Here is a 19,822-nt window from a genome sequence, read left to right on the forward strand (position 1 = left end):
CGAGACTCAAACTGCGTTTTGTTCTAAAAACGGTGCGACCATACTTGTTTCCTATTACCATCAACCTCCTAAATAAAAAACTTTAGATAACATAATTCGATCAAACTTTACATAACGTTAAGTGGTCTTCTAAACAAAGTGATTTTGATTTCGCTTTTTTGTTTTTTAACAGTAACTTAATTTAGTTATCAAAGACGTTTCAGAAAATGTTCTCTTTCTAGAATCTGCTCCAGTGTTTTATGTTCAACAACCTTTCATAAATCAGTTATGACATTTTTGCAGAAACACCAGAATAAACTATTAGTTTTATAGTTTGCTATAGAAAATCTATAAATAAAATTAGATAATTATGTAACAAACGCTTTTTAATGGGTATATAAAAAAATTATTGTTGTTTTCGACCCCCCCGTTGTTTATAAGATAATATGATAAAGCTTTGACGTCATTATAGCAAAACCCCAAAAGAGAATGTCTACTGGTAAAACTGTCAATAACGTCACATTATCAAATTTTCCAGCGCTTTTTGCCAAGGAATAACAGTAAGTTGACTCGGTGAATAAGACAACTTAGCGTATAGTTTAAGTTCCTTGTTTTACTCGTTATTAACAGCTTAAAGTTGTAACCATTAAATCAGACGTGAAAAACAAAACCAAAGTTTATTATTTGGTTGGTACCCTTAATTTAAAAAAAGATTGAATAAACTTTACTGCAAATGCGTTTTCTGCAATTTCATTGCTTTTACAGTTGGTAAAATATCAGCGAAGTTTGGAGGGCCTAAAACAAAAAAAGATCAGAAAGACAAAAAATATCAACCTAATATTTCAACCATTTACAATGTTAGTACTACGAATAGTGGTCGTCTCAGTTATACAAACATTTCTTAAATAACGAATGAGCTTTTAAAACTTAAAAGAAAGTTTTTAGAGATGCAGGAAATAAATTACATAGCTAATGAAGTTGCTTCTATTGTAAAGAAAACACTACTATATTTATATATAAATTTTTAAATAGCACTGTTTATATATACACTGCAGGCCAAAAGTTTCCGGACACTTAGATTTTGTTTAATTTTTTAATTCAAACTCCCATAATTATTTCAATAAAATTCAAATATCTTATTTATTTTTTAAAAGATACATATAGTAACTATTTAAGAAAAAAAAAGACAAAAAATGAAATAAAAAAGATACTAACAACACTATTATTAGTAAACTGTCTTTTCGTCAAAAAATAGCCCACGAGTTTTTATCACTTTTTTTGCGAACCGTGGCATCCTATTTATTACCCAGTCGGCACATCTAGTTTCAATTTCGGAATTAAAACCCTTATAAACACGTATTCGTCACGATCCAGGCGTAAACCAAGAACACGGAGATTTCACGGGAATTTTACTGGAGTTTGACACGTTATTTATGAAGTTTCAAACACGTGTTTATTGAGGTTTTAAATACGTGTCTTATAAGGTTTCAAGCACGTATTAATTAAAGTTTCAGTTTGGAACTTAAATCTTGATCAAACACGTGTACGAGACGGGTTAAGCGTAATTAAAAATACGTAGATTTTACGTGAGTTTTACTAATTCTGTCACGTGTTTATAATAAAGTTTCAATCAAGGAAACTTTTAAAATCATTTTAATTTATTAGAATAACTTGTTCGTTTAAGATTATCATTTTCAACGTGCAACTTATTATATTATAGTAAAGAAAATAAATTATCATAATAAAGGAACATTAATGTTCCTTTCATTATTTACTACATTATATTTATAACATAATTCTACTTTTCTTTATTTTCTCCAAACCAAAAAATTAACGCAGCTATATTTCTTCAAAAGTTTTACTTCAAAAAAAAAAAATTATATATAAAGATACATGCATATATCTAAATTTAAAAAACGGCAAATAGAAGAAAACGAATAATTCAGTCTCTTTTGGAAGCAACTGCTCTTTTCATTCCTTGCTTTAACCTTTCACTCAAATAAGTTTTTAACTGTTTTTCAGGAACCTTCCATGACACTAAAGACATTAAAATTGTCGACAAAATCAAAGGTAAGTCGTGTGTTAATGACAAATGATCAGTATACTGCTTGTTTGGCACATGGTTACCATACATTAGGTTAATTTTTGATTGTACTTCTTCCGTCATGATAGAATCTAAAACTGCATAACAATGCGCTTTTGCATCCTTACAAACAGTTCCAATTGCATCAAATTTTCTTTTTAACTTTTCTCTTATTACATTGTCCTCAAGGCGGTTTTCAAATTTTACTAACTCGTTTATTGATGAAACCTGTTCAAATGTCACTTCATGCACATCTTTATCTAAAAACTGTTGCAATAGACCAACAGCAATATTGACAGTTTTCTCGATTGTGCTTATTTTCTTTTTCATATCATATTGCGACATAATCATTTTGCGCTGGAATGTGGCATCATCCATTGGATAAATTTCGTTAGTCGGATTTTTCGGTCGACCTCCTTTATTAGTATTTTTTTTTGATGACTCGCCTTTCTCTAGTAGAGAAAAGACAAGTTTTATAATAAATAACAAAAATAAGATCGTTTTCTGTTGTTTCGTATTGCTTTATCTAAAGAAATGCATTTTTTAACTAAAGATAAAATTTAACAATAAATATATATATATATATTTTTGCATAAACATTAACTAGAGATTCACGACAAGTATATTTTATTAGCAGTCGAACCAGCAAACAAATCCTCTCTCGTTGGATGTTTCTTTGAAATTGTAGAAATCTTTACCGGTTGACTGGAATCCATCCCAATTATGTTTTGGTGTTTGTGAAAGTGCACATATCCTGGTTTATGATACAACAAATATATATATATATATATATATATATATATATATATATATATATATATATATATATATATATATATATATATATATATATATATATATATATATACACACACACACACACACACATACATGCATACATGCATATATGCATACATGCATACATACATACATACATACATACATACATACATACATACATACATACATACATACATACATACATACATGTATATATATATAAAATACATACACACATATACACAAATATAAAATACATACACACACATATATATATCAAATACATACACATATATATATATAAAATGCATAACATATATATATTAATATATACATTTAAAAATCCTAATGCACACATATCTCACCTGTGCTCATGTTAACGTCACTAGATGTGGTCTGCTTTGTTGATAGCCTCTTACTTTTATCAACAAAAAAACTATCATCATCTTTATTTAGTTTCCGAAGTTTTTGATAGAAAACTTTATCATCACCAAGATTATGTGGTGCCAGTTCGTCTCCTAAAAGATTAAATTTACCAGAACATAATCACCCAAAATATCAAAGTATTTTTTTCATTTTATTAGCTTTTTTATTAAATACAAATAAATATTCACTTTTTCCAGATATGGAAGCTAGAGCTTTAATACAAGTATTTTCATCAGCAGTCAAACCAGCAGTTAAATCTTCTCTCATTGGCTTTTTCTTTAAAAATGTAGAAAAATTTACCAGTTGACTAGAGTCCATCTCAATTATGTTTTGTTGCTCATTAAAATGCACATATCCTGGTTTAAAATACATTTACATACATACATGCATGGATGCATGCGTACATATACATACATACATACATACATACATACATACATACATACATACATACATACATACATACATACATACATGACAGAATTGAATAGACACTCAATAAACCAAAATTTTTATTGAAAATGGTAAATGATACAATAAAATTTTTTAAAAATGATTACAATTTGAATAAGTTATACTTAGTTGACATCCTGTTTGCATTTTTCAATGCTAGAACCCTTTTAGGCATGCTAGAAATAAATTCACAAATATCATCTTGAGGAATTTCTTGCCATACTTCATGCAAAAAACTTAAATAATCTGTCTGTGATGATGGCTTTTTATTCTTTTTGTGAAGTTTCCAGTCTAATATGGCCCAGAGGTGTTCAATAGTGTTTATATCAGGTGATTGACTCGGCCATGGCAGTTTCTTAATCTCATTTTGATTCAACCATTTTTGAGTCGCTTTGGCAGTGTAACAAGATGCTCCATCTTCCATAAATAAGGAATCATGTTGCTCCATCTTTCATAAATAAGTAATCATCCACTTGAGATTATTGGAAGAAGTCCTTCCTGAAATATGGAAACTGTGACTGCAATCTTTTGATGTCAAAGTCTATTCACAAACCTTATCCTTTCTTCATTTGATATTGGGTGGACAAAAAAGTGGCTTCTTTCATGCAGCTCTGCCATAGTAGCCTAGTTTATAAAAATACCAGGCAGCTGTTCTGGGACTGACACCAGGTTATGTTGCTATGTCTGAGGCCTTAAAAAGATGCAATGGTCTGTCAGAAGTCCCAGGACAACTTGACTGTGTTGATGTGCATTTCCTTCCCCTCTCTGGTAAATTGTACAATCACTCTATTTACAGTAGAAAGTGAAATTGAAAGTTTTTCTGATACTTTTCATTGCCTAAATCTACCTTCATGTTGACCAACAATGGGCCTTGGCATGCTTAATCAATTAAAATCTTGGTAAATATATCATTTTAATAAAAATTTATTCAAATCATGCATAAAATAAGAATTGAAATACATTTTATCATAGTGTCTATTTAACACTGTCATGTCTGTGCACATTTAAAAATCCTAATGCATATATCTCACCTGTGCTAATGTATCTGTCACTAGCAGTAATCTGCTTTTTTAATGGATCCCTACCTTTATCAACAAAAACACTATCATTGTTGTCATCAGATCCACTGTGAATGATGGTTTCTTGCTGGCTTTGTCTGATACCAGAACTTTTATATTGTTTACTCACTTGTATCTTCTAAGAAAATAAAAAACCCATTTAACATTTATATACTATTTTTTAAATTAGAAGAATAGAATGACAGACAGTTAAATTGTTTACAGAAAACATTTTGCAACAAATTATTACTAGACTTTTTTGCTCTCAATAATGGTTGAGAAAGGTCATTTGATATATCATAGTTAGGATATCGGCGCAGCTTTGCTTCATCTAACAAAAACATAAATTTCCAATTTTATCTTTCAAATAACTTGTACATAAAATATGTGAACTAGTACATTTAAATTAAATACAGCACTGCATAATTAATAATGAAATAAATTATTGTACTTTGAAGAACATCTTGTTTGTCATCATAAACTTGAGCTAATTCATTATGCTCATCATGCTCTGTCATATCAGATGAATCATCTTTTGAATAAAAAAAAATTTAACCTTAAATGTTAACTAAACTTGTACAATTAATCATTTAATATATTATTTTATAATATAAAGTCATAACAGTTTTATATTACTATGAACATTATTTCTAAGTTAACAAGCTCCATTCAAAGTTAATAGGCTCCACCTACCAGTAGTGTAATTATCGATAAGTAACTATACTACCAATATTTAAACAATTCTATAAGTGTAAAACTTTTAAAAGAAAATTTAATTTAACTTAATTTTACTTATATAGCTTTTATAAATTGAATAAATATATATTAAATAAATTGCTTAAATAAATTGGACAGCAAAACATAATGTATTAAGATTTCATATGAACATAACAGAGTTACTTTAGAAAAAAAACTTCTAACCCAAGCTGTGGGCACAAATGTTCAAAAAGAAAATGAAAATAAGTTTTGAACTCACATATGAAATTGATATCACGATTTGGCCTTTTTTCTCTTACAAGTTTCTCAGTATTTTCTTCTTTTTCATTTAAACCAGCTGTTCTTAGTAAGTTCTGTTCTTAAGATCTGACTTACTTCTGTTTAGAGAAGCCTTTTTAGCTTCTACTTTTTTGTGATTCCTTTTCTGCAAGTTGATTTGCTCATCTTTTAAGCTCATCGAGGATCTCAATATTTTCGCCTATGGAAGTTTCTTCCGACTTCATTTCTTTTATTTTATCTTCATTTATGCATATATTTTATAAGAGTTCCTGACAGTTTCTCGTTCTAGTTCCCTTTGAATTTTTTTACTAGCCCCTTTATTAAATCTCGTAATGGTTGAAGTATACTTAATATTCCAGAAGAATTAGTAGTTGCTGTCTTTCCAGTTTTACTAATATGTTCTGCGAGTTTCCAATCATGAGTTTTCATTACCCATGGTGTCTCTGCTATCATCCCCAATGCTCAACGCATATCTACGTGAATTTCTTTGAAAGCTGTAATATTTCGATATTGGTTATTTTTATCACAACAACTGTTTCGATTATCTTGCTTTTCACATTAAGACCCGTAAATGTCTGTTCGTTGTTTTTAGTAATTCCAAATTCTCCAGACTTGGGAGGATTTGTTGGATACAAAACTCTTTTTTATCATTATACACTGGACATCTTTTACCCATAGAAAGTTCGGATAGTGTTTCGAAGTAATTTTATAGTTTATCTATAGTATCATCAGCACGCACATCAATCTGTTTTATCTATGTATTTATCTTCTGAGCTGTTGTCTGGAAGATATACTTTTTTTTAAATATATACTATTTCTGGAATATATATTTGTATTCGAAAAGAATATCAAAGACGTATGCAACCATTTTTTCTGCAAGATTATCATATTCAAAATCAATACCTGAGCTTTCTAGTGCAGTGATGTCACTACCGCCTTCAGCCATGACAGGTGTAACTAAAATTTTGAGTACAAATACACATTGGTAAAATGGCTTCAAGTTTATCAACATATGGTACTAGATTAAACCCATTTCGATCAGTTGCTACATGTTTTCAAGGGTGAGCGTAAGGTAATCACCATCTCTGAGAATCCAAGCAGCAACACCAACTGGCCAGACGCTCTTGATCCGCATCCAAAACCTAAAAAAAAACCATGCTGTAGTGACAGGTATAGGGAAGCTTCTATACGGCGTAACGCTCAAACGCGGGGCTGATAAGAACACCAGGTTTGTTTACAACTTCGTGGATTCTAGAATAATCGAGCATACGTATGCAGAAGCAGGAGATACAGAGCCTTAGTTTCTGTGGTAAATATTGAGAAGTTTGAGAATTGTATCTAATAAAATTACAAAGGTTTACTATCTGTAGGTTCTAACAAGATTGTAACAACCAAGCTTTGCAGGGAAATCTAACTCTGCTCTATTGTGGTGCAAACGTTGCTGCCGCTACTGGACTGAATGCCGTCCTCAAAGCTGTATTTGGCAAAAAAAATCCGATTCTGTACACTTCTTGATTTTGAGTTCTTAACCAGCCAAGAGCCTTTCTATCCTGCCTCATTCGGCTTGAATGTGATATTGTCTTTGCTGATCGGTCACGGCTTGTCATCAGCACTGACTCTGAGAAATTAAGTCTTCAATGTAAATATTCCATGTCAATCGTTGAAATATGAAATGATTATTCGTCCCAGCACTACGGTGTTCAGTATTGGTACGCTGGTAGTCAAAAACTGTCAAAATGTCTCCGATGGAATATCTATGGTGGAGGGACGAAACCCCCTCCACCATAGATCTAATTTACTCGCACCGCTAAAAACTTGTCTTCGACTATCATCAGGGCAACTTAAACTATGTAGGTAAGATATTTTATTTATAGAAGATGACAATATTTGGAAAGTTCCTTTTTAAAAGGATCTCGTTCCGTTCCCCGTTCATTTTGTAAAATAAGAACTTGTTCTAGTTCCTCGTTCCTTGTTCGAAAAAAGGAAATCGCTCCACTTTCCTCAAAAATTAGAACTAGTTCCTACTTCGCCCCTTTTTCTAAACTTACTTTTACATATAATTGGTATTACTAATACCATAAATGGTATTGCTTATACCATATTTATGATAAAATGAGAGCAGATTTATTGTTTCGTTATGAGAGGTTTTTTTAACGTGTTTTATTTAATCATTACTTTTGTCATGCAATGAGCTTGCAGAACTGCAATACATCATGCAATGAGCTTGCAGAACTGCAATAGGGAAAGTAAAGACATTTGGAATTGTCTGGATTTTCGTTGAAAAATAGCAACGTTGTTTGATTCATTAGATATTCTTCTTGTCCTACACCATTTGCATCAAAGCTGTTATGCAAATGTTGTGGATTGATGAATAGACTGGAATGATAACATTACAGACAAACATGCTAATCAAGTGAAAACCCTAACCCTATTTCTAACGTCCGCAATTATTCATTTCCATAAGATCATCCATTTTCGTATTTCAGTTGTCAACTTTAGACAAAATAAAAGATTGAAAAACACTTGATGCTTATAATAATAAATCATACTCTTAATTAAAAGATGTAAAACTACACTGTTTTAGTGAGCAGTATAAAAAACACTGAAACTGTGTTAATTTACACCGTTTTGGTGTTAATTTGCACCATTTTTCAACATTTTTAAAAAGTGTAAAATTACACCGTTTTTTCATGCTTTTTTTAAAAACCTTTTTATAAAAAGGGGTGCAGTATGAAAAACACTGAAACGGTGTTAATTTACACTTTCATCCAATTATTGAGCGCTAATTCAAACGGGTGCTAATTCGAGGATTTACGGCAATTTCGCTGGTTAAAAGACACAACCAATTTCACTAGTTTTATGAAAACTAATTTAACTGGTTATGGGCAATTACAACTTTTATTTACTCGAATAATGGTTTCTAATAAAAGTTTTTTTAATCAGTGATTTTGTTAAACTTTACATAAAAGCAAAAAAAATTCCAGAAGAAATATGATTTTGTTTTATTTATGATATTGTCCAGTTAATTTTAGTTAAACAGTTAAATTAAGTCGAATGTAAATGTAAAATCTCGAGGATTAAAAAACTGAACGTTTGGAGAGACAATATATTTTTTAACTAGTATAAATGCAAGAGTGTCTATGCTGCTCCACTAACAGAATATATAATAAAAAAGACTTCTGTGGAGAGCACGCACCAATAAATTGACCATTAACAATAATAACAATAATTAAGTTACAAATACCACATTTAACAACACCCACATACAATAATTGAATAATAAATATCACTTTCAACATGCTTCTTAATAATTAATTTTTTACTGTCACTTTTAACACACTCCCCCCCCTGTTGACTTGTCAACAATATTTGTCTTTTAATTGTCTTAGACATTGTCCATCAAGCTGCCTGTCGGGTTGGACGTTTATTAATTGACCTAAGCGCCGCATCATTCCGCCTAATCTCGGTTTCAACTGCACAGACATTTTTTTTCGATTTATCTTTATCTTTGCTTTTTTCTTCAATATTGCATAAAACTGTTTTTAGTTCTTAATAAGTAACGAGGGAATTTCCCATAACCTTTAACAGTGGTATCTTAACTGATCGTACCAATCTTTCATAAAATCCTCCCCACCAAGGGGAAGCAGGTGGGATTGATTTTTGAATAATCTTATTATTTAAACAAAACTTCTTTACTTCAATCAATTTAAATGTTTTAAAATTGTCACAAGTAATGATATCAGGTATGCCCCTGCGTGCAATAAAGCGTTTGAGGGCTCGGAGGAAAACAGGGATCTTCATGTCAGGAGTTAATTCCAGATGAGCAGCACGACTAGACGCACAGGTCAAAATCAAAACGTAAACCTTAGATACAGCATCAGTTTTTAAACAACTTTTTACATATAAGGGGCCAGCAAAAACTACACCAACAGCTTGAAACGAAAACGTAGAAACATTTACACGATAATCGGGTAAGTCAGGAGTTGGGGGAGGCAGCATTGTTCTTCCATTAATCTATTTGCAAATAACACACTTACGCAGAACATTCTTGACAGTTTTACTTCCTTTAATAATTCAAAACCTTGCTCTAACTTGAATTAATGTCATTTCAATGCCATGATGCATAACACGTTCATGGGCGTGACGAATAGTTAACACCGTAAAATAGCTATGTAGTCCATCACGTAAAATAATCGGATATTTTTCATTATAACTTAGTATCAAATTTCCAAATTGTCCTTTTAATCGCAGTATATTTTGTTCGTCAGTGAACAACTTCAGGGATGAACTTAGCTTCTTGTAGTTATCTTGATTTCGTAAATAAAACTGTTCAACTAATAACCATAAATTAAATGCCATATCATATTTATCAAGTGTTGACATGTGTTCTTTAATTATTCCATTATTCTTCTTAACTGTTTATATCAAATTACTTGCAAATCTATTTACATATCTCGTTACCATTATAAGTCTGTTCAATGTGCTATACTTCTTAATATCTATCAGAACACCAATATTACCCCTACTCGCAGCCTCAACCATATTTACTCTACTCTCATTTATCCTATCTACACCCTTCGACTCAATCAGAACTTCATCCACATTAAAACTATTCTCACCATCAAACAATCCTACTTCAACCTCCTCACATAACAATTTAGGTCCAGATAACCAACTATCACTCAATAGCTTAAAACAAAACATACGAGTTGGAATATCTGCTGGATTCTCCAATGCTGCTACATGACTCTCCATTTCTTCCTTTCAACCTCTTTCCTAATTACAACTACACGATTTTCCACCCAAGGTTTCCAAGTTTTCTCCTTCCCTTTAATCCAATGCAAAGCCACTTCAGAATCTGTCCAACAACTAGAATTACTAATAATTACTCAATTTTCTATTACTCGTTTCGCTTCTCCAACTAATTTGCTCAACAGCAAACAACCCAACAGTTCTAACCTAGGAACAGACAACTCTTTCAATGGCGCTACCTTTGTTTGGCTACCAAAAAAAATACTCTCAAAACAACACTCGTCTTAACTCTAAGATAAACAACTGCACAATATATCTCTCTTGAGCTATCACAAAACCCATGCATCTCTGCCGAAATTATTCTCTCCTCAACTCTAACAAACGCAAATCTCTTTATTCTTAAAACAATCAACTCCTCAACATTTCTCAACAATTCTTTCCACTTAAACTCAATCTCTCCACTCACACTCACATCCCACTCCTTTTTATCTGTACACAAAATTTGAAAAATTGTTTTTAGTCTGGCTGTTATAGGCGAAACAATGCCTAATGGATCGTAAATTGATGCCGAAATTTTCAAGATATTCCTTTTTGTTGTTTTAAGTTCCCGTGACATTTTTATAAAGTCATTAAATTGAAAAATAAATTCATCATTTTCCGAGTCCCATTCAATTCCTAAAACTCTTTTATAATCATGATCAATTTACCCAATTCTGTTTCTAAGTAAGTATTATCATCATGATTGTTTATTGAAATTTTTATTTCCTTATTTCTTATCATTTTCTCATTAAAATCAAAATAGTTTTGTAACTCTTCGCTGTTTGTTTTCCATTTCCTTAAATTGAAACCACCTTCAGGCGTAATTGTTTTAGACTTTCTATAAAATACTTTACCCTTCGTTACACTTTCCGTTCCAGATCTGACATCATCAACGTATAAATCTTCAACGAATCTTTTTACAAACTTACCATTAGATTTTCATATTTTTTGATGCGATGTCTTAATGTTCCGTTTAATAAAAAAGGGCTACTAGTCAGTCCAAATACTACTCTTAAAAACCTATAAACAATCAATTCTGAGTCCTGTTTTGCGTCAACATTTTTATACCAGAGAAATCTTAAATAATCTTTATACTCACTAGAAATTTCTATATTTAAGAAAGCTTGTTTAATGTCTTCTAATATGGCAATGTAATTTAATCGGAATCGCAGTAGTACATCAAATATTTTGGATAATAAATTTGACCCTGAATAAAGACAATCATTCAAGGACAATCCATTGTAAGAACAGGAAGCATCAAATACTGCTCTTATCTTAGTAGTTTCCTTATCTTTTCTTACAACTGGTCTGTGTGCTAGGTAGTGTGTTTTTCCTGGTTCCTTAGCGATTTCATTGTCAGGTACTCTTTTAATAATTTTATTCGTTTCGTATTCTTTAAAAATAGCGTCATAATCACTTAACAAATTCTCATCACTCAATTGCCTTTTTAAACTATTTAGTTTAATCTCAAAAATTTTATAGTTATCTGGTAAACAATCGTGATCTGGTTTAAAAGGAAGCTTAGTTACGTATCTCTTACCGTTATGCATAATATCATTTTCGAATTTATGTATCACACACTCATCAATGGATTCCATTTTCTCCACACTCCAAAATTTTTGTAAATCACTTCTTAGTTCATCAATCTCACTGCGCACATCTTCCACACTCCCTATTAAATTAGCATCAATGCGTAAATTCATGATTACTTTCTTATCAACATTATTTACAGAAGGCTTTGGAACCATCATCATAATCAGCTAGAATTAACTTTGAAATATGCGAGTAATTTTTACACGCTCGAGATATCTCTTGCCTCTGCAAAGGGTTACAAATAACTGGCACACCCAGAGCCTCGACATACACATACAAATTAGCATTTCAATGTTTTACCTTAACTTGAACAACATCGAGCTTTTTAACCCTGGAATTATTAAATTGACCGAACTTTTTTTATTATTATAGCTTCTTTCCTTATAGTTTTTAATTTCAACCTTTCACATACATCTTTGGTAATATAAAACCTCTGACTACCGCTATCAAATAATATTCTGAATACTCCACACTCACTCTCTGAATTAAAAAACTTAGCCTTTGCTTTCTGTAGCAAAATGCTATCATACACACCTACAAGAGTTGCACTAGTTTGGGTTTGCTTCTTATTGCAAATAGGAATGTGGTGTTTTCCATTGCATTGAAAACATGAATAGTTAGAATGACAAAATTTTGATATATGACCTAATTTTAAACAAATGAAACATCTCTTTTGCTTTTTTAGAATTTCAATTCTTGAATCTAAATTCGTAACTTTTAAACAATGAGAAGGCTTATGGTTTTCTGAACAATATACACTTTGTAAAATACTTTGTTCTGGTGCTCTTTTATTTTGTGTATGAAAGCCTGATTTTGCAAAGTTATTTTTGTTTCTATAATTATGAGAATAATTTTGCTGTGTATTTTTGTTTAAAGTATCGTATTTCAAATTTTTATCTCCATTTTTATCATAATTTGATTTTAAAAGATATTTGGCACAACACTCTTTAGCTTGTAATTCTTCATTGTAATATTGTAAAAGTCTATCTAAAGTCCTCAACTCTCCGGCAAAGTTTCTAGAAATTAAAATCAAAAGTTCATCAGGCAGTTTCTCCTTAAGGATAGGAATAAACAAACAGCCTTAAGGTATTGTTTCTATTTTTAGAGATCTAAGATTACGTACACAGCTCTCTATATCATTATAAAGTTTTCTTTATTCTTCTAGATCATTTAAATCTTTAATTTTCTTTATTTTTAACAAAGAATCCATATCTGCTGAAACTAAAACTTGTGCATTCCCATATCTTTTAGTCAAGATTTCAATTGCTTCTTTATAATTTTCTGAACTAAGTGAAAGTCCTGAAATAGCAGCCAATGCTTGGCCAGAAAAATATTTTTTTAAATAGTTAAATCGATCTATATCATTTAAACCTTCATGCCTATGAATTGATAAGTTAAATTGATCCCAAAAACCCTGCCAATCTAAGGAATACCATAATATATAATAAAAAAGAGGTCTGTGGAGAGCACGCACCAATAAATTTACCATTCACAATAATAACAACAATTAAGTTACAAATACCACATTTAACAACACCCACATACAATAATTAAATAATAGATATTACTTTCAACATACTTCTTAATAATTAATTTTTTACTGTCACTTTTAACAGTAAAGTTAACAAAACAAGAATTTAGCTGTTTAAAATGAAATGCAACTTAAAAAATAATAAAAAAGCTTTTAAAGAGTTTTTTAAGAATCGCCGAAAGTAAATGTCAAACTCTACATATCTTATGAATAACTGGTCAGGGCAGAAAAAAAAGATGAGGTTAGCTGTTATGATTACCTGTTTAGACATTCCCAATGCTAAACTTATTGGCATTGCTGTTGTTGGCAATCGCAAAGCAAGCACTTAAGGCAAAGCAATTCAAGAAATCCTCGAAGAATGGGAACTATTTGATATGGTTGATATTTTATCTTTTGATGCAACTGCCACAATCACTGCATGGTAAAATGGTGTTTTACACAACTAAAGAAGTACAGGAGAAAAACTATGACAAGGTAAATGTTGTAAATGTATAGTTATTTACTATAACATATCTGTTTGTCTTGAACCTGCTGGTCTTGACAGGATCTTAGACAGGATTTAATCTTGCTGATGATCAAAGCATGAGGTTTTTAAACTTTCTTTCTGATTTAAAAAAAGGTCGCTTATTAATCTTTTCAGTCACTGGACTTAAACTAGCTTGTTTTAAAAACGTATGTATATTTGCCCTTTCTTTTTAAAGGACTTAAACACATTAAACAGCGGTCATACTTGAATAAATAATAGCTTTCAGTATTGAGAATGCGCCACGTGAACTAATTTTTTGTTTCTTTTTTTGTGAATTAGTGCCTTTTGCTAATGCACTCTTCATTTGTCCTTTTTTTGTGAATTAGTGCCTTTTGCTAATGCACTCTTCATTTGTCCTTTTTTTGTGAATTAGTGCCTTTTGCTAATACACTCTTCATTTGTCCTTTTTTTTTTCTTTTCGATTGTCAAATCAGCTATAGGCGCTTCCAAGAGAAATTTATCTTGTCTATAAAAACTAAACCGTGTATAAACTATAGTTAGAACTTAAAAAAAGAAAAAGAGATTGAAAAACAAGAGATATAGTGAGGATTTTAAACGTCATTCAAACCAAAGTCTTGAAAATATCAGAACTAATCTGAAGGGAAAAGCGAATCTTAGCGTACGCTGTGAATTAATACGTTAAAGCTTCAATACTCAACTGAAAGCGAGGTTTTTTAATTTTCTTATTATATTTTTATTTTTAAAACCATGAATTTATGCTTTATTTTCTAAAATACTCTTGAACTAAGTATCCAACTTCCGTAATTGAATGTTAATTCGAACTGCGCTTCTACAAAACGAATTCTTGAAATGTCCGAGCATTTATATCTCGTTACTGTTTTAAATTTTTTTTAATGTTATTGCGTAAATGAGTGACCTAATCCGGTTAAATATCCGATTCGTTGCAGTGTATTCGAAATTATTAAAAAATTATTGCATATGCTGAAATTAGTTTTTGAACTAAGAATTGAAACCTAGTTAAACAAGAATTGAACAAGAATTGAAACCAAATGGAACAAGAATTGAACAAGAATTGAACAAAAATTGAACAAGAATTGAACAAGAATTGAACAAGAATAAGTCAGATTGACAAAACCCATCGTACGCAGAAACATTTTTCTAAACGTTGATGATGTAACAGAGCGTTTTGCGAAATCTGGAAACTATAAACTTGATTTGCGCTATAATTATAAAAACAAAGTAAAATAAAAAAAATAAAATAAAATAAAATTGAACTGAAGAGAATAAGAAAAGAATAAGAAACTGAAGTTTTTACGCGAAAGGTTTTTAAGTGTTCATCAAGGATGTTATAAAATACGCCAACGTTTGTTGGAAACAGCGAGGTGGATTTTTGGTTAGGTATATTTAAGAGATGTACAGTAGCTCATTGAAAGTTGCAAGTTATGTTAACAAGGATACCGAGAAGTCCCAAAAAGACTAAATGAACTAATTTCGATGGATTTTAATGCAGATTTCACGAACACTTCAAATACCAATTAATTTTACGTACCAAAGTTATATCAACGAACTAAAACCAGATGACGTCAGTATTTGTTGAGAATGATTACCAAGAATGTAGGAATTAGCCTAAGAATCAAAATTGTAGTGATTGAATCAAAGATCACATGACAACAAAAGCATCTTATTTATAAACGATAAATTACTCGATGATGCTCTCAGTGAATACCTTCTATTATAGGGTAGGGGGGGGCGGGGCAAGTTGAGTATAGGGGCAAGTTGGGCAACTAAAATATCTCAAAAACTACGCATCAAATGACAAAACATCAAATGGATAAAAGATAGGTATATATAATGGTAATACGATGCGCATCAAATGGTTGTTGGGCCGCAGTCAAGTGAGATGCACGGGCAATTTTTCAATGTTGGACCAAAAAAGAAAACAAAGTTTTTTTGCTATTTTTCTCTTAGATTCTTAAAAACTCATTTATCTGGCATCACTTAAGTGTTGATATTTTACCCATTTATTTGAGTTTCGATTGTACTCAGCCATTTTTCCCTAAGTATTATAGCTCTTTTTATAACCTAACGTTTGTGTCACCAAATGTAATCGGGGTAAGTTAAGTAGGTTTGAATAAAGTTAGTTAATAAAATTAATTAATAAAACGGCATAATCGGATATGGAGAAACAAATTTCGCTGGATAAAGATTTTCAGGTCCATAAACACTTTTAAATTAATCATTATTAAATACTCTTAACAATTTAAAATAATATCTGGAACCCTTTTTTTAAAAAAAAATGTAACCGTGATTTAAAACTTTAAAATTTTTGCTTCTTTTAAAAATATTTAAAAAAAGTTCAGAAACAAAAATTTTAACTTACCCTACACAGCTGCTCAACTCATCCCGCTGGGGCAGCGGTTGAGCAGCTCGGTAAACTTTAGGGAATATTTTCTCAAACAAATCTAAAAACACTTTTTTTTTTTAAACAATTTTTAGCATATAAAATTTTCTTTCTAATAGTGAATGAATTATGTAAATCCGACGCACCGTTCAAGAGGTCTATTAGATTAAGTAAAAGTTGCACAACTAGCCCCGCCCTACCCTATATGAGTATAATAGTTTCTCACCTCGAAAGAGCTGAGAAACTTGCAATTAAATGGTTTGGACCACGTAAAAAAGAGACAACAAAACATCCGGTTTATGAACTCAATGTTGTACGATAAGGGATTGGATTAAGAAAATAGATGACACGAGATAAACTTCGAGGATGAGAAACACAGACAGTTAGTAAATAACGTTCAACAGGCAATTAATGCAGCTGAAACGGACGAAGTATATGTGATATTCTGAATTACCCAAATGAGGCACGACCATAGGCGAAAACAATTGTTAATAAAGGAAGTGGAGTCGAAGAACAATAAAACGTTAGAAACGATAACTAACTCTCCAGATCGAGGTGTTTTATTCTAAGTTACAACTTTATTTTATTCTTAACGTTTTAGCTTTGTGTGAGGAAAGGATTGTTGTATTTTTTTTTGTCTCAGTTGGACTCACTTATCGTGGAGCAGTTTTAAAAGTGATTGAACATAGAGCAATCGTAAAAGAAGTAAGAATATATTTTAAAGTGGAGTTAAGTATGTGTATTATCATAATTTAGGGTAAAAACCATGGGGTGAGATGATTGAAATGATCATGAACATATGCAACAACAAAAAGCAACTAGAAACTCCGCTCCAAATAGAATCAAGCGAAGTTGATTAAAATTGTTTAATATTCAAGAAGAGAGATAAGCGCGGGTGATTTTTTGACGAACCTGTTTGTAAACTTTCTTAAAACTTATATTAGCTGAATGCTCCATGACTTTAATTTATTTCTAGCCTTGAAATTTCTTTCTTACTCGCAATTTACTGGACAGGCGGCACGCGATGAACAAACACTAAGAAGGGTGAAAGATGTTCCTTTATAACTTACAGTTGAACAAACTTAAACGGTTTAGAATTTAATAAGCGAACATTTAGCCTTGTTAGTTTTTGTGCTTAGTTGTGTGTGTAAAAATATTTTCGAAAAGGAAAGATGCTCACTAAAAGTTGCTATTTAAAAAATACTAAAGTTTAACCTTTATTGAGCCCTAAAAATCAAATACTTCAGAACAAAAGGGCCTTTTTCTGCTTCAGATTGTATACATTTAAATTTACATATCATTAATTTTTTAAAAGATTTTATTATTAAAGATATATTATAAAAAGGGAATAAAATCTTTTAAAAATTCAATTATCATTAAATTTTTAAAAGATTTTATTCCCTTTTTTTTAAATTTCCTAAGAGGTGTATTTATATCTTTGTTTTTCTAAACATATTTGAAAAATCGAAATTCATTAAGGGAAGTTTGTAAAAATGAAACTCTTTATAAAAAAAGCCAATCAATACATTATCGGTTTTTGTGGAAAAACTCATCCAGTCAATCTTCGACCAATATGATATTTTTACACAAAACTAATGGTTTTGCCTATTTTCTTGCCTAAGTACTCACATAGTCCATCAACCAGTGAAAAAAAATGTATCGTTAAAAATAATTATATCTTCTTACTAAGTCGAAAATTCGATTAGTTACAGTGGCCTCGATTAATTAGAGTGTTTGCTGTTAAAACATTCTTTCTCTTCAGAACTGTATAGCTAACATTAAAAAAGCAACAAAATGTAATTCAAACAACAGCATTTTTAAGTCAGCTTATAATTATTGTGTGGGCCGCGAATGTTAACGCAAAAATGGTGGGAGAGTGGAGATAATTTGAGCGGTTATGCTATGATGTTTGGGTATTGAGATGCCCTCAGTGTTGTGTTTGTATTTCATGCATGGTTCGAATATTGTTCGTGTATGGTTTGTGTATGGTTCGTGTATGGTTCGTGTATGGTTCGTGTATGGTTCGTGTTTCAATAGACACCTAGACTTCTAATTCTTTATATTTACTTAACGCTTAACAACAAAGTATTAATTCAATTAATAGCAATATTATAATTCTTCAATCGAAGTTTAAACGAAATTAAAATGATATTAACTTATTGTTTTTCTCGTTTCACATAAATCCTCTGAAATATTTATCTCTTGAATACGTTTTTTAAAATATTTTAAAAACCCTTTGTAATATATATATATATTTAAAGAGGATAATAAATCAAAAGTCACTCAAAAATATTTCACTTATGACTAAATTGTTTATCTACTTTAAAAGCCTTTTCTTTATCTTTAAAAAATATTCCTCTACTTCTTTCCCATCCTACATAAGACCTCTTAAAGTCGTCTTAAAGACGTCTTATGTTGGGTGGGTTTTCTTTATCTCTTCTCTTAAAATCTCTCTTCATCATTTCAAAGCTGCCTGTAATTTTTACTTAAATTTACTATTACTTTTACTACTATTTTCTCATAAAATCATCTCCAAAAATTTCTAAAACGTCTTCTAGATCTTTTCATAAATTCTTCCAATAAAAAGTTCAAAAAGCATTTTCTAGATTTTCTCAAACGCTCTTTTTCAATGTATCTGCAGGAATTTCTTAATTCAGACATTGTTCAAGCATAGACAATAAATTTTATTCATTGTCTGTGCTTGCACATTACCTGATTTAAAAAACTCCTGTGGAGACGTTGAAAAATTCAAGTTTATTTAGTCTTTTGTTTTGAACTCTGAGTCACGTTTGTCTCTGGCCTGGACTTGTTAAAAACACAGAATTTTTGCAAACCTTTTGAATTGAAGACTTACTATTTTATTAGCGCAATTTAAGTGTATTATACCATTATTATTTTATATGGTCGAATAAGTCCTGTCATTGTTGGCAGGAAATGAAGGTATTTAAGCATCATTGTTGGTTCCAAATCCGAAGTGCGGTGACATTAGATCTACTGCTTATTAAACTATAAAGTAAAATCCAGAGCAAATACTCGAACTTACATCTACTACATCCGAAATGCTTTAAGATATCTTAACAATCATCACAATACCTTTCCATCAAGTTCTAATAATAATTTGTCTTACGGTTATCTAAGTTATGTCGTTTAGACAGTTTTTCACTCGAATCTTCAATCTTTGCCGGAACCACGTTTAAAATTTCTATTTTTAGAGTTCTTTAAAGCGCATGCCCATGTCATGAGC

General features: G+C 30.9%; 3 protein-coding genes and 1 long non-coding RNA gene across 4 annotated transcripts; all 4 read right to left on the reverse strand.

Annotated features, from left to right (window-relative positions):
- Nucleotides 1-1,821: 1,821 nt before the first annotated feature.
- On the reverse strand, nucleotides 1,822-5,297 carry LOC149888137 (uncharacterized). The gene is made up of 7 exons (XM_090089004.1): nucleotides 5,231-5,297; nucleotides 5,010-5,110; nucleotides 4,753-4,918; nucleotides 3,457-3,624; nucleotides 3,208-3,360; nucleotides 2,706-2,816; nucleotides 1,822-2,514 (listed from the first exon to the last, which is right to left on the reverse strand). The coding sequence occupies exons 1-7, from the start codon at nucleotides 5,295-5,297 to the stop codon at nucleotides 1,922-1,924; spliced, it is 1,359 nt and encodes a 452-aa protein (XP_089945130.1). The 3' UTR covers nucleotides 1,822-1,921.
- Nucleotides 5,298-5,808: 511 nt separating this feature from the next.
- Nucleotides 5,809-7,480, reverse strand: LOC149888138 (uncharacterized). Its single transcript, XR_016453011.1, has 2 exons — nucleotides 7,137-7,480; nucleotides 5,809-6,917 (listed from the first exon to the last, which is right to left on the reverse strand). It is a non-coding gene; the product is annotated as an uncharacterized LOC149888138 (long non-coding RNA).
- Nucleotides 7,481-9,324: 1,844 nt separating this feature from the next.
- LOC149888139 (uncharacterized) lies at nucleotides 9,325-10,530 on the reverse strand. Its single transcript, XM_090089005.1, has 4 exons — nucleotides 10,296-10,530; nucleotides 9,868-10,190; nucleotides 9,640-9,789; nucleotides 9,325-9,444 (listed from the first exon to the last, which is right to left on the reverse strand). Exons 1-4 carry the CDS (start codon nucleotides 10,528-10,530, stop codon nucleotides 9,325-9,327), a joined length of 828 nt encoding a protein of 275 aa, XP_089945131.1.
- Nucleotides 10,531-11,483: 953 nt separating this feature from the next.
- On the reverse strand, nucleotides 11,484-12,314 carry LOC149888140 (uncharacterized). The gene has a single exon (XM_090089006.1). The coding sequence runs from the start codon at nucleotides 12,312-12,314 to the stop codon at nucleotides 11,484-11,486; it is 831 nt and encodes a 276-aa protein (XP_089945132.1).
- Between the last annotated feature and the right edge of the window lie 7,508 nt (nucleotides 12,315-19,822).

The sequence above is a fragment of the Hydra viridissima genome, unplaced genomic scaffold, assembly GCF_058129835.1.
Source record: "Hydra viridissima isolate aposymbiotic clone 2 unplaced genomic scaffold, HvirCarnegie_v1 scaffold_5, whole genome shotgun sequence".
Taxonomy (NCBI): domain Eukaryota; kingdom Metazoa; phylum Cnidaria; class Hydrozoa; order Anthoathecata; family Hydridae; genus Hydra; species Hydra viridissima.